Raw genomic sequence first — 21890 nt, forward strand, 5'->3', positions numbered from 1 at the left:
TGTCGTGGAATCAGCTCTTGGATGTATTTATCAATTCTGTATTCTAATTATTCTTTTATGCTTTTGTTTTTATAATATCCTTTTTTCCCTCCTTTCTTTGTTTGTGGTTGGTTTTCTTACTTTTTGCCTTGAATGCTTAGTTTATTTATTTTCCTTCTAATGAAAGTGTTTAGTGCTGTGAATTTGCCTCTGAATATATCTAAAACATGGCTATATCTGATATGTTTTCATATATAGTGATCTTATGTTGTTATTTTCTAAATAAGCTTGGAATTATAATTTCAAATCCTCTTTAGTCAATTAGAAGAACACATTTTAAATTCTAAGTGGTTGGGTTTTAAAAAATGTGTTCTTTTGTTATGTTCTAGCTTATCTTATTTTCAGAGAAAGTGACCTCTACAGTTTTGCCATTTGGGATTTATTGTGGTTTTCTTTGTAGCGTGGTGTCTGAATATGTCAGTTAGGATCAGGGTCATCTGCATGTAACAAAGTCCAAAATAACAGTGGCTTAAACAAAATAGTCTATTTCTCTCTTATGTCAAAGAAGTTTGGAGATAGGCAGGAACCCACACTTCCATTTTTCTACACCACCATTTTCAGTACTGGCTTCTATTGTAAAAAGTCACCCCATAGCCCGAGATGGCTGCTGGAGTTCCAGCCATCACATTCACATTCCAGAGAGGAGAAAGAAAAGAAGAATAGTAGGCTATATCTCCCAACCGAGATACATTTATCTTTAAGATACAGCCTCTCTTTAAGGAGCCTTTTGAGAATTTCCATGCAACATTCCATGTTCTGCGTATATTTCATTTAGAATTTAGCTGGGTATATACATTTCATTTAGAATTTAGCTGGATATATAGTTGATCCCCAATTATATAAGGATTCTATTAATAAGAAAGAAGGGAAGAATGGTGATAGGTAGGCAAACAAGAATGCCATAATAACTTTTATAAATATTCCATCAACACTTTAAAAGATATACAATTTGGTGGTATCATCACTTTGTTAAACCGGGTAACTGGGTATTTGAAATGGCAAAAGTTGAATGTGGGGTTCATTTTTCCCTGAGGAGCCAAATGGACCCTTACACAATTATCAGCTGCCATCAGGTGGGAAGAACTGGCCAACCCAGCAGATGCCAGCACTGTCTTCCATTCACAAGGGGTTACTGAGGCTCACCCCATACGTTTCTACTCTCTCCTTACCCTACCCTAGACAAGCCCATCACTGCAGGGTCACTATGGCCCTGTAGGCAGGTGGGGGACTTGGATGCTGATCCACTCCCCTGCCATTCAGGGGTTCATTGCTGAAGCAGATGCTGTGAATGTCCTAACAGGACCGATCCTTTCCCAGCCTGGAGCAAGCATCCCTCTGTGAATAAACGCATGTGGTGTAAAAAGAGGATGCCCTGGCCCCCAAGATCCTGTGTGAATACTTGATGGAGGCGAAATGGGGAGCATGGCCTGGGATACCTCCCGGCAGCTCTACGAGGCAGCCAGAACTGAAATGACAATGCTCACCTATCCCCACTTCCTAGCCCCAAATATCTGTATCCTGAGGTTCAGAACAGTCAAGCCAGAGGCTGAGTCTCCAGAGGAACCACTGGATTTGAAGAACCTGGGCCTCCCACCTTGGCACTTTCACATGGACAAGCAACATGGTCCGTCCCCACTCCTCCCCACCCCTGGGCCACTGCCTCGTCTTGTGCGGAAAGAGCATGCTGGCTGCTCCAGCGCTTCCTGCAGCCCCATCAGCTCCTCCAAGGCCCTGCTGTCGCCTGGTAGCACTGAACATTTAAGCAAGTGCCTGGTCTGAAGGGGAGTGAAGGTTCCAGTCCACACCTTAGGAAAGCCCCTGGTCTGATGGAGTGGGTAAGAAAATATACGCATGCAGAAGCCACTAAAAATGCTTACCAAAATAGAAACGAGGGTGCCAGCGAATGTGCTAGGAACTGGGTCCCTGAGTGATGAAGGGAAGGGGCGAGTAAGGCTGGCAGGTGCCTCAACTGAGAAGCTTCTGGAAACCACAGTCAAGCTGCCTTCTGCCCAGGTGCACATCCCCGGCTTGACCCCAACGCTGTTCCCACTTTGCCCGGGAGTCACCTCGCCCTACCCTGCTCGCCCCCCAGAGCTCAGGAGAAACGAGCTGGTTTTCTCCCAGAGGCTGGTGCCAGTTTAGTCAGCAGATTTCACAGATCCACTGGCAACCATGTAGTGTCTTATTTTAAGCTTAACATTTGAAGATGGGAACTTTTTCCCCCTTCGGTGTGTGGCAAAGAGATCCCAATTTATACATAAGCACCGCGGCTATGCCGGTGCACTGAGGCTGTCCCTGAGGCTCTGCGGTTCGTCACTCCCTTTCTTCAGGTATCTTTCCAGAAAAAACCCGCCAGCGTGGTCGCTTCTTATACACGGCCTCTCCCTTCCCAGGTTTCCCCCTAAGCACAGCACTGCCGCTTCCATGCATGTGGCCTGGGAGAGGCAGGGCCCGGCTTGGCCCTGGTGGTCCAGCCCTTGTCCTGCCCACCCTCTCCATTTCTCCTCTGCTCCTGCGCCCTCTTCCCTTGGCTGCTGCGGAATGCCTCGGATGCCAGGGCCTGGGTTTCCCTCATGGGCCTGGGGCTCTCCCAGAGAGCATTTGTGCCTCTCTCAGCCCTGAGCTCCCCACAGCGCTGTTTCCCTCCCCTCCCCTCCCCTCTCCTTCTCTCCCCTCTGTGTCATGTCGAACTCTCAAAACTCAGGGACCAAATGCCTCATTTCCAGCCCAGGGTGCTAAGGAGGGTGGACCATGAACACCTAGTTATTGGGTCTGGTGGCTTTAGGTTAAGTCTAAATCCAATTTTTGTCTTGAGACATTAAGAACTTGGACTCTGTACTTTGCACTCCTTCATTTTAACACACAGGTGATCACATGGGCTTAGAGACTCTAAGTATCAGAAGATGCTGGTGTCGGTCACTTCATCTCCAGGGGTGTGTCCCAGGGCCCACCTGACATCTCCCAAGCCTCCTCATTCCCTCCTCTGCTTTTTTGCACATTTAAATCCCAATCCCAATGTTCTCCCTGGCCTTCCTCCAGCATTACCAGACCCCAGCCATGTTGACCTAGCTCACCACACAGGAGGTGTCGCTCCAGTGAAGCTAGAATTGACCGGTCTGGGGTAAACATTCATTTGACAGAGATTTTCTTTAACTGGCTGGCATCCTTTAAGTAGCAACACCCCTTATCCACTGAAGTGTAACTTTCAGATCATTAGCCACATAAATCAGAAGATGGAGACACAGTAGAAGGAAAAAACAGGACAATTGTTGGGTGTTGGGGTACTGGGGCCCATGGTGGATGACGAAGAGGAACATTTTGGAGTTGAGCGAGTCAGTGTGGCGGAAGGGGATGAGATGTAAAGACACTTGCTCTACCTGGGAGGCTCCCGGGTATGTGGGGAGGCAGCGTCGAGGGGCCTCATTTCTCTGAAGCTTATAGAAGCTCTCGAGGAAGACAAACTTTCCACAGCTTTTCGCTGCTGAGATGAATGGTACAGAGAAGGCACGCAGGGTGCCAGGGAGCACGTGACAGAGCTAACCTCACTGTGAGGGTCAGATGAGACATCCTGGAGGAAGTGACGCCTAAACTGAAACCTGAAGGATGAGGAGGGAGGGATTAGCCAAGCAGAAATGGGGTGAAGGGTGAGAGGGACGATTATTTCCATTATCTTGGCGAACAAGACAGTTCACCGTAGTCTTCCCCTGGCTTCAGTTTTACCGCCCAATTGTTTTGACGCATACCCCATTTCCTCTCCAGATTTCCCACGCTTTTAAAAAAACCTTTCTCCTGTAGTTTGAGTCAGTTTTGTATGGGAGGTGGCCAACGGGGGGGGCTTGCTCAGTTCTGAGTCCTGATATCATGGTACACAGAACTGTGGCAGTGGCCTTACCCCTCCTGCCTTTATCTTCAGCTGTTCATGTCCCACTTCTGGCCAAGCAGACTGAGATATTTGGGGGTGCCTCTCTCCCAGATTGAGACCTCATCTCTCTGCAGCAGTTAGAATACTCTGAAGGAGGAGGCCCAAAGTGAAGATGTGATTTTTCTTGTAGCAAGTTACCATATGGGTGTCATTGGCCCCATTCCTTACTCTGTCTTGAGACTAGGCTCAAGCACAAACTGCCCCTCTTCTGGGCCTGTCAGGGCAGCCCTAGAGTTGGGCTGATGGCCCCTGGATTGGGTGGGTTTGATAAGCAGGGCTGCTTAGGAGCCAACATCCCTGGTGAAGACTTAATTCAAGGCATATTCATAATGGTACAGAATTTTGGACTAGAAAGAACAGCATAGTCACTCCGCATATGTAGTAAGCTGTGTATTAGCTAGCTATTGCTACCATAGTGTTGTGTAGAAAACATTCACAACACTTCAGTGGCATACGTGAGCATTTTTTTTTTTTTTTTTTTTTGAGATAATCTCGCTCTTTGGGCTCTGTCGCCCAGGCTGGATTGCAGTGGTGCGATCTCGGCTCACTGCAACCTCCTCCTCCTGGGTTTAAGCAGTTCGTGTGCCTCAGCCTCCCAAGTAGCTGGGATTACAGTCACCTGCCACCACCCTCAGCTAGTTTTTGCATTTTTACTAGAGATGGGGTTTCACCACGTTGGCCAGGCTGGTCTCGAACTCCTGACCTCAGATGATCCGCCTGCCTTGGCTTCCCAAAGTGCTGGGATTGCAGGCATGAGCCACCGTGCCTGTAAGCATTCATTCTTAGGGATCTGCGGTTGGCTGGGGTTTGCCCGGTCTAGACAAAGCTTGACTGAGGCAGTTCTGCATCTCACTATGGTCAACTGAGGGTGACCTGACCTGGGATGGACTGTACCCTCCTGTCTCTCCTGTCTCTCCTCCTCCTTGGACCAGGGATTTGTCAGGGATGTCTTCTCATGGCAACCTCAGATGCTCAGCAGGGCAAGCAGGAAGGCATGAGGCCTCTGAGCCAGGGCTCAGAACTGACATGCTGCCACGTCCTCCCACGTGCTGTCAGTCAGAGCAAGTTAGATGACCAAGCAGAGCCAAAAAGTGAGGAAATAAATTCCTCCTGTGATGAGGCCGTGGCAAGGGTATGGATGCAGGGGGTGGGAAATAATCTGGACCAAAGACTCAATCTCCCACCCCCACCCCATGCAATTAGGACTTAATAAAAGGCGTCGGGAGTGCATTGTCCCAGTCCAGCAGAGATCTTTCCCTGGCCAATAATTATCTAATGATTAGGAGTGTTCTTCCACCCTGGGGTGTGGGCCCAGCTTTGTGCTGAATGCCATGGGGGGCATCAGAAGAAGAGGGAAAAGCCCCAATTTTTCCTTCCAGAGCTCTGTTCTCTGAGGGATAAGACTTGTATTCCCGAGATGGAGATGAGACGATGTTCAGTGGTGTAATGCTGACTATGGAGCTCAGAGAAAGAAACCAGCAAAGGCCAGGAAAGAACTACATGGGAGGAGAGGAATGGCACTGGCAACCGGCATCCAGGGAGCACTTGCTGCAGGCTGCATGCTGAGCTGAATTTCCTCCACACCTTACTTCCTCTCATAACCATCCTGAGAGGTACTGGGATTGTCCTTCACTTAACAGGTGAAGAAACAGAGGCACAAAGAGCTCCAGTGAGTTGCCTGTGGTCACATAGCTGGTAAATGCTGGCACCAGCATTTGACGACCAGAGCCTGAGCGTTAATCACTAAATCCATGGTAGGACGCCCAAAAGGAAGGGGAGCAGCAAAGGTACAGACGGATGTGCAGAGAGCACAGCTGCCAGGGGGCTGGAGCGGCAGAGGGGACTTCAGCCATGTTATGAACTATAAATGGGAGCAGAGATAGGATGTGTGATTTGGCCAAGGTCCTGCAGCGCGATAGGGTGGAGGCTGGGCTAGAAATCATAGCTGTTGGCTCCTGTTTCCCTCTCCTTCCACTTTCCTTGGTACCAGCCACATTCTGGGCGCTCTCTACCCGTCTGCGTGGCCACGCCTGAATCGTTTCCCTCTTGGAAGAGGTGCAATCCACTGGCATTGAAGCTGGGTGGACTGGCTCCCTCTCTCTATCCATCTCTTTCTTCCTTTCCCCTGCCATGTTCTGGAAAGGGCAGCGGGAGGGAATGTGGGCAGGTTGCACCAGAGATATACATCTGAGAGCTGAAGGGAACATTTATTTTTAATTTAGACTTAAAAAGAAAAAAGGAAGTTATAAAATATCTGCTCTTGCTCCTGGGATTGTGCAGATGGTGCTGCGTTTTGCCTAATAGGGAATTGGGCTGGCATCCTCGTGCTTTTGGTCCCCGCCTGACTGTAAGGACCTGGAGGGCAGGATCCCTGCTTCCCTGCCTCAGCCTCACATGGCCCCCTAAGGCTCCGTTTGGCCGGTGCAGCTCGGTGCTCCTGTCTTCTAACCTCACCCTCTCCACACTCCCTTCTGGTCTCCCAGACCTCCTCTGCAGTCAGACCAGTCTCTGCTGTCTCGGCTCTCCCTGCTCCTGTGTCTGCGCCCCCTCGGCTCACTCCTACCTCTGCCTTCGTTAGATAGCCGGGACACACTCACCCCTCCCTTCCCGAACTCCTGTTTGGATGTTAAAATTTATCAACTTTACACATACCCAAATACCTCATTAAACCATCTTGTCATTTTCAAGCCTCGGTGTTATAAAGGATGTTATCCTCCATTTTCTTGTCTGGTTTTTGTTTTTATTGTGGTTAAGGAGTGTGTGTGTGTGTATGCGCGCGCACGCACTCATTCCTCTCCTCTGGCTTTCTACATTGGGAGCAGCAAGGAACTTGGTACGTAGAAGCAGCTCCTCATAAATGGATGCGGAGTGCTGACTGGATCTCCCCTCTCTCTGCGCTCAAGGGGATGAGCTGGAGAAGGAGCACCCTAAAATCAGAGTCAGGGCCCCCAAGCCAGGAATCAGGAGACCTGATTCTCTAGCTTGCTATGAAGCTATGGACAGATTACTGAATTTCTCTAAGCCTCAGTTGTCCCGTTTGCAAAATATCAAAAGTAATCTCTGCTTTGATCCCCAGGGTTAGTATGAGGATTATGGTAAGTGAAATGCTTGGCAAAATCAAATCAGTCAGTCCATCTCTTTAAGAAAGAATGAGGAGACTTATAGCAGTCAGAGGTGCCAGCATGGACTCCAGACCCATGTTAGGGCAGGAGGTTGGGATGGGAAGTGGGAGTTGTCTAACAAAGTAAAAAGCTTGCTGGTCACGGAGCCATGGGCAGTGTGTATGTGTGTGGTACATAGCCCAAATACTAGTTTGGTTTGTTCTGGAGAAGACTTGATGTCACTTTTAAAAATGCTTGCCACTAAAGATAAATCAAGTGAAGATGAAAATGAGACAAAGGGAAGGTTAGGGAAGGAAGATAAAATGAAGCCAGAAGTGAGGTTTGGGCACAGAATCCATGCAGTGTGGGTCTGTACACTTGGCAGATGTGGCTGTGGAGAGCTGGCCTGAGCTTCTGACGGTGCAAAGAGACTCAGTTGAATGGTTCAGTGTCTGCAAGGCACATGCACACCGGTTATTCAGAGGCACAGTTCCTGACCCTGAGACTGGAAAATATTTCCCCCAAGAGGATTATAAAGGGAACCCTGTGGTGTCACGGGCAGTGTCCTGGACAGCAGTTGTCTGGTAAATGCAGTGAGTGCCATTGGGCTGTATCTTACGATGTTCCTGGTGGTCCAAGTACAGTTCGAGGGGTAAGTGGCGATTCAAAGGAGAAGACAGTGTAGTCCATAAGACACCGTGTTCAGTAGACTCCAGATCAGGGGATGACGTGCTGGGCTCCGAACAGTGAACAGCCTTATTAACTTCCTCCGGTGGTAGAAGGCAGTCAGGCATGCATACGTGTACACACAGGAGCACATGTACTCTTCACCCACCCCCCGTCCCATCCCCACCCCCGCTAGGCTCAGCTCGCCTCCCTCTGGTCTGGCTTCTAACTGGGGGCCCCAACTAGGAGGAGGTCCTCGGTTTCCTGGGATACTCCTTAGCAGATGGTATCCCATTACAGACAAGACTGTCTCTGTTGACTTGACACCTACTGCCCAGAATTTGAAAGTAGAATTTTAAACTGAGGTCAGCCCCTTCACTTTCATAGGTTAAGAAAGTTAGTGCCCCAAAGGGGATCATCTTCTGCCAGAGATCACATGGGGATGGAGCTGAATCTAAGACCCAAGTTCCCCTGATTCTCACTCTAGTTCCCTAAGCTGCCACTGCAAAGAAAAAAAAATCAAGTTGGGATCTCATTCTGGGGGAAAAATCTCATAATTCCTCGTTGGAGCAATGAAATAGCTTTATATTATATAATTTTATTCAAACTGATATGAGCCAATAAATATAGATTGTGTGTGTGTGTGTGTTCGCTGTTTTAAAACATTTTAATGTTTAAAACATGATTTACTAATGCTGCTGGGGATGTCTAGAATTTGATTTACTGCATATTATTGAGTGTTTATACTTGTTCCTTACAGAAATTCTTGCCAAAGAGCCATTTTATCTACAGGAATAATAAATAAGTCAATATGTGGATGGTTGTGCACATTTTTCCCATATGCAGTGGGACTTCGTAGATGTTACTTTGCACACAGACACTCAGAAGGTAACTGGAGAGATGCACATGGATCCCTGAAGTCCAAGGCTTGGCCAATGTCAAAATCAGACCATTCATCTTGACTCAAACCAAAAACACGGTCAGCAAGTCTAGGTCTTAGGTGATATTTGGGCTTTGGGAATAATGGATCTATGTGTTCCCATACATAGCCATATGTGTATATGTGTATATGTGTATATTTGTTCATTTTTTCATTCATTCCTTTCTTCACTCATTCAACAAATATTAGAAATCTATGTTTCATTCAGTTGCTTAAACATGGTATAGGTTTTTGCTTCACAGAAATTCACAGATAACAGATACAAATTCCCCCAACTTGTATTTACAAAGCACTTAAGGCCTTTGAAATGATTTTTGTTTAATCTTCGCAAAAATCCTATGGGAAGGCTAGGGTGAAGAGTCAGGTAACCTGAGTGGAAACGAAGGTATTCCTTTTGTTTGCTTGTTTTTATTGCCCCCCTAATTGTGGAAATAATGCATGCCTGTTGTTAAAACACAAATATTTAAGATTGTGCAAAAGTAATCTGTAACCCAACCTCCAGAGACGTCCACGCTACAGGTTTTTTCATGCTTGAAGATAATGTGTGTATGCATGTGTTTGTGTATATCGTTATATATAAAATGATTTTTCTTTAAATAAGTAAGATTATGCTGTAATATAATTCTGCAACTTGGTTTTTTCCCATCGCACAGCCTCTCCCTCAATAAACCTCAGTTTGTATGTACACGGCATACCACATCAGTTTGTACAGATCCAGCTCACTCATTTGTGGTAGTGTATTTTTTCTTTGCAAAAGCATAGGATGTTTCTTTTGCCTTTTTCAGCATTTCTTCTCTCTTGCTCATAGGTAGTCGGTCTTCTCTTGCCCAACCAGACACTGGCATCCACTGTCTTCTGGCAGGTAACAGTCTCGCAGCAAACAGGGCTCCTGAAGGAAGGGCCCACACAGGTGCTGGTTGAGAACTCCCTGCTGTGGTGTCTCCTGCCCCGTCCAGACCCCGTGTAGGGTCAGTCCACCCCAACACCACCCCTAGCCCAGAAGCCACTGAAGGAAAACCAGGACTTTGGCCCTGCTGAGCAGGTCTCCAGCAGCCCAGCATGTCTCAGTCCACCATGTGTCACTCTAACCTTTGGACAGAGGTGATGAGGGCTGCGTGCCCCTGCCTGGAACATGCTGGCTTGTCAGTGGGGTGGCCCCCACTCTGCCCCTTGGCTGCTCATCCCAAGGCCAGTGACCCTGAGGCTCATAGCCTCATTTTGACATCAGCCTCCCCCACATCTACTGAGGAAGCTAAATCCACCCCTAACCTGAGGTCGTGAAGTGCATCACAGACCCTGGTCCCTGCTCTTGGAGACAGTCTGGGTTGTGACGCCATGAAAACTGAGGATATCTCTGTGTTTGTGTGTGCAGAGAAAGACGGGCAGGAAGGAAAACCTGTCTGTCTTCTAGGAGAAAATGTCAGTCTTCCCTGAACAAAACTCCTGCCGGCCTCTGTGTCTGGGAACTAGAGGTGCAGGACACTGGACTGGGAGATTTGTGAAAGAATTGCAGGGCTGTCAGTCATTCTAGGCCAACTTTTGTCCAGCAAGTAATATAATAAAGATGGTGTGACAAAGGCAGTGGGGTCTGCAGGGGCAGTGAATGCCATCATTCCAAGAGAGGTGACTGTCTCAGGATCAGGTGGACTACTGGGGTGTGCAGGACCCCATTCAGGAACCGAGAGACTTCCTGAGAGGCAGGGCTTCCAGTGCTAACACCAGCACAGCCCTGGGCAAACCAGGACGGTCAGTCATGCTAACCGGCAGCATGGGCAGCACCATGTGAGCTGGAGACCACATGCTGTGCCTTTCTGGGGATGTGTGGCCTCCTGGGGTCCAGGCCTGGCTTCCAGGGAGATGACCACTCCTTCCCTGACTTCTCTCATCATTGCCTTTCAGTGGCTGAACCAGAGCCACAATGCCTGTGTCAACTATGCAAACCGCAATGCAACCAAGGTGAGCATCACTGCCCTCTCCCCAGTGGTGGGGTTCAGGCTAGGGAGGCCCAGGCATCCTCCCTACGCGTGACATGCCACCATCAGTGGCTGCCTCTTGGTTAAGCATGGCCCTCCTCTAGATATCTTATTTAAAATGCCAGCCCTTCAGGTGAGTGGCCGACTCAGACATTACTCGGCTGAGGTCAGCTGGAGTTTCTGGGCCGGGAGCCCTCTGGGGAGGGGCTGTTTACATGAAGTGAAGAAGGCCCATTAAATGGGAGCAGTGCAAGGGATGAGTTCATCTGGCTTTCAGATTCTTCTTGGGTAGCTCTTACATTTGGGTTTTGGATCATGATGGTGTCAGCTACTTGGGGGCAAAATTCCCCTAAAGCTTCCTCCAAAATTTTTGGAAGCTGCCTTAGTGCTCCCAGGTCCCGACTGCTGGCCACAAGCTGAAGGGCTGCTCCTGAGTGGGGAGGGTCCAGGGCTGGTAACTCCTCCCCAAAGCCCCCTGCACTCCTTGGAGAGCTTGTGGTGGAGGCCCAGTCACCCTTCTGTTGTCCAGGAAGGGCTGCTGGGCCCCTGCTTTGCTGGTGAGGCCACCTCTCCCCAACTTCAGTTCAAAGGCAAAGAAGGCAGGATGCATCTAAGTCCCCTTTGGGGGCCTGTCGGTTTGGGGTAGAGGAGAGTCCTAACATTTGCTCACCTTGGGGGAGAGGAGGGGATTAGGAGCTGGCCTGGGCCATAGGAATTGAGAGGCCTGATACGCTGTGGCTGCCCCCTGACATCTAAACCTCCACCCCAAGTCTCTCTCATAGGCTTCACATATGGCCATCTCTGCTTGGATGACTCCCTTTATCTTAAACCAGACACTTCTAAACCTGCAGTTGTAGCACAGGGCAAGTTCCTTAGCTTTTTGTTAATTGTCTGTGTTGGAACTTGGGGTCTATTATTCTCTAGAGATATTGGGCAGCTATCATCTGTTGCCATGGGAGCCCAGCTGTTCCATGGGCTGGCAAGGCCTGTGAGAGCCTTGACACTGGCATTTCCACCTAGAAAGCGCTCCAGGTGCCAAATGGCCCCCTTGCAACATTTAGCCTCTAAACTGAAGACTGCTTGCCCCAGCCTTCAATGGTCCGTGTTAGCCTTGCTGTTCTCCACCTCCAGCCAGCACTGTCTGCCAGTGACCTTTCTAGAACAGGGCAGGAGTGAAGTGGGCCCTTCAGTATCTCCCTGGATACTGGTGATTTATATTTCTACATTGGGAACTGAGCTGAGGGTGGCCTGATCCCTTTGGGTCCTGAGGGGCCTCTTCCTTCCACCCACCTTCCAGGCTGGTGGGCAGGATGCTTCTTGCTGCCTGGGACAGCTTACAGGGGGAAGTATGGGAGCTTTGGGCACCCAGCAGGCCTGAAATTCTGCCTCTGTTTTCCAGCCTTCACCTGCATCCAAGTTCATCCAGGGCTACCTGGGAGCTGTCATCAGCGCCGTCTCCATTGCTGTGAGTACTCCCTCCCCTGCTCCTTCTTGGCTCTGCTGCTCTGGGGCCACCCCACTCAGCATTGCAGGTGGATGCTTGTCTGACGGCCAGGCCAGGCAAGGATGTGGGAGACAGGTTTCTGTGGGTGGAGGAGTCAGGACAGGCTTTCCAAGCCGAGAAGAGGCTCCAGTAGACAGAGCACAACCTGGTGCTCCCTGTAATGGAGAGCAGGTGGGGAGGTGAGGTTGTGCCTGGGGTCGCCGAGGCAGGACATCTGTCTTGAGTGGGGCTGCGGTTGCCCAGCACTCTGCTTGGAAGAGCTGCTCCTCGTGCTTGGTAACGTGGCTGCAGCGGGGTGGGGGGACACCTCTGAATGACTCTGCAAGGCCTGCCCACGTGCCTGCTCCCCTGAGTTCTTGCTCAGCTGCCGGGGCGCTGCTTTTCCCTCTCTGTGGCCTTACTGGTGTCACACGTCCAGCTCCTCCTGAAGACCTGTCAGTGCCCGAAGCCAGGGGCGTTAGGCTCACTCTGAGTCTCCACAGTACTTTGAGGCCAGAGCAGCTACTCAGTAGGGGAGGTTCAGAGACTGAGCGTGAGGGCACGGTAGGTGTGGCTCCCTGCTTCCCAGAGGAGGCCAGGGGCAAGTGACAAAGTCAGGGCCCTGGGCCAGAGCCAGAGTGGACGCTTAAGCTGCCAGGACCTTCTGCATGCTTGTCCCACCCCTGAGCCCGCCCCGTGCCTACGTCTGGCTCTCTCTGGATCCCCACTAGGATGGCCTTCTATAGCTGACTCCAGAGGGCGGAGGGCCCCTTCACAACTCTGTCATTTCATTCATTACACAATACATTAATGTAACTGGTAAGAAAAAAATAATTAGAAAATGAAAACCAAACAACATTCACATAGCTGAGCACAGTGGGGCACACCTGTAGTCCCAGCTACTCAGGAAGCTGAGGTAGGAGGATCACTTGAGCCCAGGTGTTGGAGTCTGTAGTGTGCTATAACTGCACCTGTGAACAGCCACTGCACTCCAACCTGGGCAACATAGCAAGACCCCATTTAAAAAAACAAAAGGCTGGGTGCAGTGGCTCACGCCTGTAATCCCAACACTTTGGAAGGCCGAGGTGGGCGGATCACCTGAGATCAGGAGTTCAAGACCAGCCTGGCCAACATGGTGAAACCCCTGTCTCTACTAAAAAAAATACAAAAATTAGTCGGCATGGTGACGGGCATCTGTAATCCCAGCTCCTTGGGAGGCTGAGGCAGGAGAATCGCTTGAACCTGGGAGGCAGAAGTTGCAGTAAGCCGAGATCACACCACTGCACTCCAGCCTAGGCGACAGAGTGAGACTCCATCTCCAGAAAATAAATAAATAAATAAATAAATAAATAATAATAAATTTAAAAAATTAAAAAACCCCAAAACCATTCAGCTGGGCAAGGTGGTGTGCCCCTGTAATCCCAGCTACTCGGGAGGCTGAGTTGGAAGGATTGCTTATGGCCATGTTGGGCAGCATAGCAAGATCTTATCTCTAATGAAAAAGAAAACATTCACATATAATGAAGAATTCACATACAATAACCTTTTGGTAAAACCCACTTTCCTCATCTTTCCAGTGCCATTAAGTAAATACTGTATAATAATTGTTCACGGCTGTATAATTACCCATTTACACCACAATTTAATTCACCATTCTTCTAAAGGAGGGATTTGGGGTTGTCCTGAAATGGCCTCATTTATTTCACTCCCACATAGACCAAGTCATCTCCAAATAGCTGTGAAGTGGGATGTCCCATTTCATGCCCAAGATCTCTTTCCCAAATCCTTATGTCTTCACAAAAGCAAGAAGCGAGACATTGCAGACCTATTCAGATGGTTCACCAAGAGACTGCTGACCTGCCACCCAGTTTGTCCTGCAGCCCAGCAGGAGACTTCATTTGGGAGTCAGACAAATTGGGGGTCCCTGATACTGGGGACTTGCTGAGTGAAGGCCAAAGGCTCTCCTGAGTGGGAGAAAGAACTCTGTCACCTCCTCCTTGTTCCTTGTGATGAGAGGAGCTGATGGTCTGCTTAGCTTAGCAGCTCAAAAATCCCCTTCCCTTCTTTGAGACTCAGGGGCAAGGTGAGAGGAGGAGGCTACTTAGGGAAGGATGCTGAGTGGCCTTGAATGGAAAGGCTTGAGTGAAGGGGATCATTGTCCTGGTGGACTTCCTTCCCCTGCAGGCCTGGGGCTCAGAGAACAAGAATCAGCTTCTCAGCCTGAGTAACATAGCAAAACCCCATCTCTGCAAAAAATACAAAAAAATTAGGCATGGTGGTGCACACCTGTAGTCCCAGCTACCTGGGAGGCTGAGGTGGGAAATTCATTTGAGCCCAGAAGGTCGAGGCTGCAGTGAGCCATGATTGTGCCACTGCACTCCAGACTGGGCGACAGAGCAAAACCCTGTCTCAAAAAAAACAAAAACAAAAAAAAACAAAAACTCAGCTTTTTCTGAGAGCTCCGAGCCCTCTGTGTGTCCAGTCCTCACTGCCCCACTTGAGGGACCATCAGCCGCTCTGTCCCAACCACTTGCCAGGGCAAACTTAGCACAGGTTTGTGGGGTATGGGTTCTGAAGACAGAGTTACCGGGGGATTTGGAGCCCTCTGGGGTTCCCAGAGCGGAGTTCTTGCTGGGCAGGGGCTGGGGCCTCACACGGGGCTGTGCCTGTGCTGGGGACTCACTCCTTTCTCCTCCATGTGAGTTCCAGCACCCCTCAAAAGGCTTTCCCCAACCATTCCAGCCCATAGCACTCTCCCTCCTTACAAGTCCTGGAAACTCCTGTCCTCCCCACTCACACTCAGTCGCACTGTGTCCCTGTCCCTTTACTGTTCTGCAGTCTGAGCCTCATCCCCACTGGATTACAAGTTAACCAGGGACGGGCACCATGGCTTCTCCCCCATGGAGAGGAGCACAGGGCACTGCCCCATAAATACTTATTAATTAGGCCACTGATTGATCGCTGGCCTTGAGGCCCCTCCGATCTGCAAGTCCTAGTGGTGGCAGCGTCCCTCCGCCTGACGTCTTCACACAGTGAGCGTCTAACTCCGGCAGATGGAGTGGAGTTTCTGACTTGGAAAATCGGCAGCTTGCTTGCTTTTCTTTTGTGTGTGTAAGTCACAAAACCTCTGAAGAAAGAGGCTTTATTTTATTTTCCTTTCCCCTGTTCTCTGGAACACCAGGTTCCGCAGCCTCATTAACTGATCTCTGCTTCAATTAGTGACAAATCCTCTCCCAGGGCGAGCCTGTTAGGAGGAGATGACCTGCAAACAAGTGTCACGGCCCCAGTGGTTGGCCCAGCTCTGGCATTAATTAAAACGAGTCCCTACAAGCAGGTGGCATGGACGGGGGCCGGCAGGCTGCAAGCAGGTCCTTGGGACAGAGGACAAACTGGAGTGGAGGCCAGTCTCCTCTGGGGGCCCTGGAGAGCTCCCTGCCCCACTCAGAGGAGCCCTGACCTTGGCCAGCAACCCTGGGATCAGGGATCCCCAGTTTGCATGCCCCCAAGTGAAGACTCCTGCTGGTTGCAGGACTACCAGGGTGGGATTAGCAGCCTCTTGGTGAACCTTCTAAATAGATTTGGCAATGTCTGGCTGCTTGCTTGAGAATAAAAAAGAAATCCCGTCTTAAGTTATTTTTGAAATCTAACAGTTTGCTGTCTTTTAACAAAGGAAGCCTCTCTCAATCCTCACTGTTTTTTAGTTCGAGAGTTTGCATTAAGCACTTCTGTGGGCGGCCGTCACTGGGCCCCGGCTACACGAGGGTGAGAGGAAGTAAGACCCATTGACTCCCATCGGGGGACTGTGATGTACGGGTACTTTGCAGGCGCTGGGGGCTACAGGGACTGGTATATCCTTCAAGGCACTGAGGGGGGAAGCTAGAACGCTCTGTGGTATAATCAGAATTATGATGAAGGTGACCCCAGGGTGTGGTGGGAGCAAGGGAGGGGCCCCTACTTCACACAGGGCTGACTCGTAGGACAGAATGGAGAGAGCCAGGGGCAGGCAGGGTGGGTGTTCCAGAGAAAGGGCACCGTACAAGCAGAGGTGCACAGGAGAGCATGACCAACTCCGGGCTCGGAACAGGAGGGCGGCCACCGGCTAGGGAGTGATGGTGATCATGAGTGGAGGATGATCAGGGCCAGTCAAGAGACGCCCTGAGTGCCTTGCTCAGGAGGAAGGAGGCCATGCCTGGAGCCCTGCCTGGGCTCGGGAACCTGGGTGTCGCAGATGGTGCAGGTGGAAGTGGGCTGGAGGAGAAGGTGTGGGGCCGCCCTCATGGACGAGGGGCCTGGATGAGGGTGGACGTGGGGCTGGAGAGGAAGACTCAGGGATGAAGTGCTGTGGGACCAGTCAGGAGCTGCCTGGGGGAGCCACATGATGAGAGGCACTTCACGCCCGTTCCTCACACCCTTAGCTGGCCCCATACCTCTTAGCTGGCTGAGGTCTCTCCCTGTTGGGGCAATGCTGAGCTCCATTCTCAAAGGTTCTGGGCCCTGAGGGGGTCCTTTCTGTGTAGGATGCAGTGGCTGTTAACCTTCACTACCAGACACTGGCATAGAAGAAGGGGTTCCAGGGGATCCCTGTGCTGAACCCATACACCTTCCAGTTCCCATTACTTACTGACTACTCTGTGTCCCTGGATAGTCAGACTGGAAAGTAGTCATGAGAACAGTAATAATGGCGAGCACTTCCGGAGTGCCTACACACGCCAGGCATTGTTTAGGTGTTCATCCTCATTTTACAGATGAGGATACTGAGGCACGGAGGTGAAGTAAGTGACAGGGCCTACCCAGGCTTAATCACACACAGAGGCCCCTTTTTCCTTTTTCCTGCTGCACCCCCTGTGGCATAAGGAGGTGGGAGAAGCCAAGTGATGTTCTCAGCTTCTAGGTTGGAGGAGCTATTACCATGCCGCCTGGCAGACAAGTCCTTCCCCAGGTACCCTGAGAGCAGTGGGGACTGGAAGACATTTTTTGAGAGGTTCTTTAGGTGTAACAGAGTTCAACCCTCTGGTCACCTTCATACTTAGTTCCTGGGCCTGTGTTTTCTGGCCATAGTCAAGTCAGCAGCATATATTTGTCCCTGGCCCAGAGCATGCCCTGCCGCCTATAAGACAGGGCCTGGCTGGCTCTGTGGTGGAGGGTGTACCTCAGGCCCTTCTGTTCTTCTCCAGGCTGGAGAGAGGTAGGGGGACAACAGCACCTGGGAATCCTGGACCAGACTATTGTCTTGCTGTGTTCAGGGAGTGGCTTTGGGTTTGGAGGGTCCATCCCATGGACCCTGTAGAGAATCTGCAGTGTTCAGAAGCCTGCAGATGGTGATGCTGGCAGTGCAAGTCAGACACAGACAGCAGCTCTGTGTCTTTTCTAGGGAGGACAAGTTGTTGCCCCCTCCCATGTAGAAGGGGTCTGATGTAATTGATTTCCCAGCAGGCAGCCCCCTGGCCCTTGTGGGGCATGGTTCTGGGGTCAGGGTTGGTCACTGTTGCCAGCAAACAAGCCACTTGGTCACAGCTGGAGCAACTGATGTTTTAGCCTGTGCAGAGCTCTGTCCCAGCTACTTGGCTACTTTGCTGCTGACCCCATTGCCAAGCGGCAGGCTGGCTGGGGTTGGGGAACAATTGACCTCCATGGAGGGTCTTGGGTCCACTTGACTACCAATGTGTTCTACCAAGTGTGCCCTCTGGTGGATATTTTTGGTACTTCAGCGATTTCTTGACCTTCCCCAACCCTTGCCCCCAGTGCCCTCACAAACCCCTAACCTTGGTTACATTATTATCTACCACCCAAGAGGGGCCCTCCTTTTAGGCATGCCCCTTCCTCCATTGTTCTTCAGGGCCATTTGGACCCCCATAATGACTGATGCAATAGAGTCTGTAGACTGTCGTCTGAGTACCCCACAGACAACCTGGTATTTCATGCTTCTGATCCTCGGCCGAGCCCCGCTCCCTTCGTAGCCTCCTATTCAGGGCTCAGGAAGGCATCCCCTTCCTCAGGAGCCTTCATGACCCTTGGGCCCACTCCCTCACGGCACCTTCTCATACAGGTAGCCAGAGCCTTGCAAGCAAGCCAGGCGGTCCCGCAGGGCCGTGTGACTCCTCCAGTGCCACTGAAGGCTTTAAGCAAGTTGCCTTGTGTTTTCAGACTTCACTCCGACTGCTGTAGAGAGCGGATGGATGGGGGCAAGAGTGGAAGCAGGGGGCCTGGTTAGGAGGTGCACCGTCATCCAGGGACAGAGGCTGCGTGCTGAGTGTTGGGAGCAGGGAGAGCAAACAGCTGCATTCATGACATCCGGGAGACATGACACCAGGGAGCCATGGTTACACGTGGGCCCCGGGGGGGCTCGTGCCCAGAACGCTGTGAGGTCTCTGGCATGAGAAGCAGAGCTGGAAATGGGCGAGGAGGCTGGGGTGTGTGTGAGGAAGAGCGAGACAACCTTCATTTGGGGTGCGAGAAGATGGAATACCTAGAGCCCTTGGACACAGAGGCATCCGCCAGGCAATGGATATTCAGGCTGCAGTGGGGGAGCACATGCAGGGAGAGGGATGCAGGCATTCTTCCACCCCATCCAGTGTCTCCTTGCTGGCCTGTTGTTGGCCCAGAAAGCTGTTGGTACTTAAGGCTACAGCCACCAGCTGTGTAGCTCATGACACTAAAGATTTGGTGTCATGAAGCTCCCACCCCACCCACAGCTCCTGGTGCTGGTCGGCCCTGTTCCCATCTCTGTGGGGACTATCAGGAAGCTGGCCTTCCGTTCTTTCCCCCTGGTCTCCTGTCAGCTGCTCATGGCAAATTCACTGGCCCAGTAGCCAGACCTTGGAGATAGGTGGTCAGGAAGGCCTATTCCCTCCTTCAGGATGTTACTGATGTCCTGTGGAGCCTGAGCCCTGGTTTTCCAAGAAGCCCTGTCTGCTGGCCATACAAGAAATTGTTGTGCAAAATCCACACCCTGTTTGTTTTCCCCATCTACCAAAATGGAGCTCCTGTTTGGTTAATTTCTATTTTGTGGCTTATTTGGATGCTGTTAAAACAGATCCTGGGAGACCCTCAGCAGTAATTGTTCCACATCTCATTATCTTTCCTGAACCCGATTATTAGCTCTGATTTTTCTGATCGCTAGCTGCTGTTTGTGATGAGCTGTGTGCCATTAATACCAGCTGGTTCCCTTAAACAGGACCCACCGTGCCAGGGAAAACGAGCTGGCATTCAGAGCCACCAGCCTCTTGGCTTTTTAATTTTAACGGGCTCTACCAAATGTTCCAGGCCAAAGGGCCCTGAGGAACCAGAACAGACGGGCTCCTAACCCCTGGTCTACAGCCATCTTGGGTTCCTTCTCAGGCTGTGGCTGTCCTAGGTGCTGGGGCAGTAAGACCTAGGCTGGGGCCTGGGAAGGGGTAAGAGTAAGTGGCCATTTGCCTCTTCCGTGTCCATGCCCTCCCTGCCACTGGGCCCATCACTGGCAAGTGGGCACTGTGACCTCACTGACTCCTCGTGAGCTCACAGCTACACACATGCCCAGGTCTCCTCCCTACTTTGCTGGTCCCCAGCCCCTTTCTTGGGCGCAGTCATGTTGGCCATGCTTTCAGAAACATATGTGTACTGCATAAATGTCACCCCATCCATGCTGGGAGACACTGGTGACTTTCAGGGAAGAAGAGGCCAGAAGAAACCTGGGACGAGGACATTGTTTTCTCTCTTCATTCTTCCTCCCTACATCTGGGCTGTGCCAGGCCTAGCCAGTGCGAAGAATGGCCGACCAGGGAGGGGGAGGCTTTGGAGAGGGGGAGGGAAATGTGATGGCCATCTTTCCTCATTTCCCTCCTGCTGCTCTCCAGCCCTGCCCACCCCCAAGAGGCTGCCATGGGGAAGGGTCCCAGCCTCTCTGCTCACTTCCTTGAATGGCTCCTGTTCCCCGCCTCTTCCAGCACTTCCTATATCTTCTTAAATTGTCATGCAGGATTTTGAACCCAGATCTTCTGACTTCCGGCTGCTGGGGGCAGGGATGACTCAAGGGCCCTATCTTCCCTGCAGGAGTTGCCTTCTGTTTTCCACTCATTTGGACCCCAGCCCCAAGGTGGCCATTGTCAGGGAGGTGCTTGCTATGCAGATGTGCCATTCAAAGGCATGGAGATATTAAAGCATCCCACCCTCAGGTGGAAGACAATGGGAAAGTCATAGCACCCTGGTTAGGAGCAAGGCTTTGGAATTAGCAGGCCCTGCGTTCAAATCCTAGCTTTACTTGCCTCATCACAGATGTCTGTCCTTGAGCAAAATTGTTTAACCTCTCTGGACCTGTCTCTATCTGTAAAAAAGGGCCAACATGGTCTATCTAAAAGCCTTGTTGTGAGGATCTCATTAAGATATTTCATGTGAATATGTGCTGAGTGGCCTCACGTAGGAGGTGCTCGCTGACTTCTCCCGAGCCCCCCTCCTCTTCATCGCTACTGCCCGTCTGCATGTCCTCCAGCTTCCTCCCACGCTTTTTCTCACTGCACTTTTTTGGGGGTGAGGGAGGCCATTTCTGAGTCACTCACTCCTGGACTTGATGAATTCTATTCATGTGGCGGGGGCAGCAGGGCCCAGTTTGAGCCGGCAGCTCCCCAGCCCTGCCCACTGTACCACTGAAGTGTGTCCACGCCGTGATGCCCCTGGCTGCCTCCCAGCCTTCCCTCAAGCGAGCTGGGAGGACAAGGATTGGACTCTGAGGATCAGCCTGAGACTTAAGATGGAGGCTGTGTTCCCGAGAGCCCAGGGTGGGCATGCCAGGAAGCACTCTGGCTCCATGGAATGCTGCGCTGCCCCGGGACTGGCGGACCAGCACTTCCTTGTCTTCCTGGGTCTCACAGTCGCAGCCCGGGCTGGGCTGTTTCTGCCTTGCTGCACCCTGCCCCAACAGCGGCAGGGGCCTGGCAGCCCTGGAGGCCTTCCCAAGGCTCTGCGTCCTTCCCAACCACCCACAACATTAAGGCCAGAGCCAGGCCTAAGGGCACAGGGTGGCCTGCTGAGCCACCAGGTGTGCCAGACCTGAGAGCAGGCTGCCCCGGCCCATCAGGCCAGGAGTCCTGCCACGGCTCCTTCCACGCTTCCCAGGAAAGACAGCACAAGGTCTGGCTTTGGCCTCTGTCTGGGGAAGCAGAGACCTCTGCAACCCAACTCCTTTTCTGGTTTCATGCATCTTATCTTTTCTCTCTCCAGGCCTGCACTCGTATGCATTTCTCCACCAGAAAGTCCTTTTCCTCTGCCTAGCCCAACCCCATCTTTCTCTCCTCCACAAAGCCCCACTCCCAGCCTTTGCCTTCTCCATGCAGTCATATGTTTGTTGGTTCCTGCATTTATTCCTCAGTCACCAGCTTATTGAGCGTGTACTATGTGCCAGTGAGTGTAGCCCCAAGTGGTGGACATACAAAGATGAAAAAGGTGCAGTCACCCCATCCGGTCCAGTGACATCATGATTATATAGCTTCATTTATTGAGGTGTCTTATATGCCAAGCTCACACCCACCACTTACATACATTCTTATACCAGCCCTGGGATGTTGTAGGTATTACTATCCCTTTTTACAGATAGGTGAACTGAGGCAGAGAAAGATGAAATGACTTACCTGCCTAAGGTCCCACTGCTAGTAAGTGACACTGGAGGCGGAACTCATGGGTGGGCCTGAAAGAACAGGTGTGGACTGAGCGGAGGAGGGAGGCATCCCAGGCACAGGGACCAGCACTGCAAAGGCCCCATGGCTGGAAGGCTCACGGAGGATCTGATGGGCAG

General features: G+C 51.2%; 1 protein-coding gene across 7 annotated transcripts in view; it reads left to right on the plus strand.

Annotated features, from left to right (window-relative positions):
- The window catches only part of SFXN5 (sideroflexin 5), a 131246-nt gene that overhangs the window by 62460 nt on the left and 46896 nt on the right, over nt 1-21890 (plus strand). For all 7 annotated transcript variants that reach the window (XM_054473660.2, XM_054473662.2, XM_054473666.2 and 4 more), the window contains 3 exons: nt 9477-9530; nt 10568-10624; nt 12041-12106. In XM_054473660.2, coding sequence (XP_054329635.1) covers nt 9477-9530; nt 10568-10624; nt 12041-12106 — 177 coding nt within the window. The remainder of the gene's footprint in view (nt 1-9476; nt 9531-10567; nt 10625-12040; nt 12107-21890) is intronic.

This window comes from Pongo pygmaeus, chromosome 12, assembly GCF_028885625.2.
Source record: "Pongo pygmaeus isolate AG05252 chromosome 12, NHGRI_mPonPyg2-v2.0_pri, whole genome shotgun sequence".
Taxonomy (NCBI): domain Eukaryota; kingdom Metazoa; phylum Chordata; class Mammalia; order Primates; family Hominidae; genus Pongo; species Pongo pygmaeus.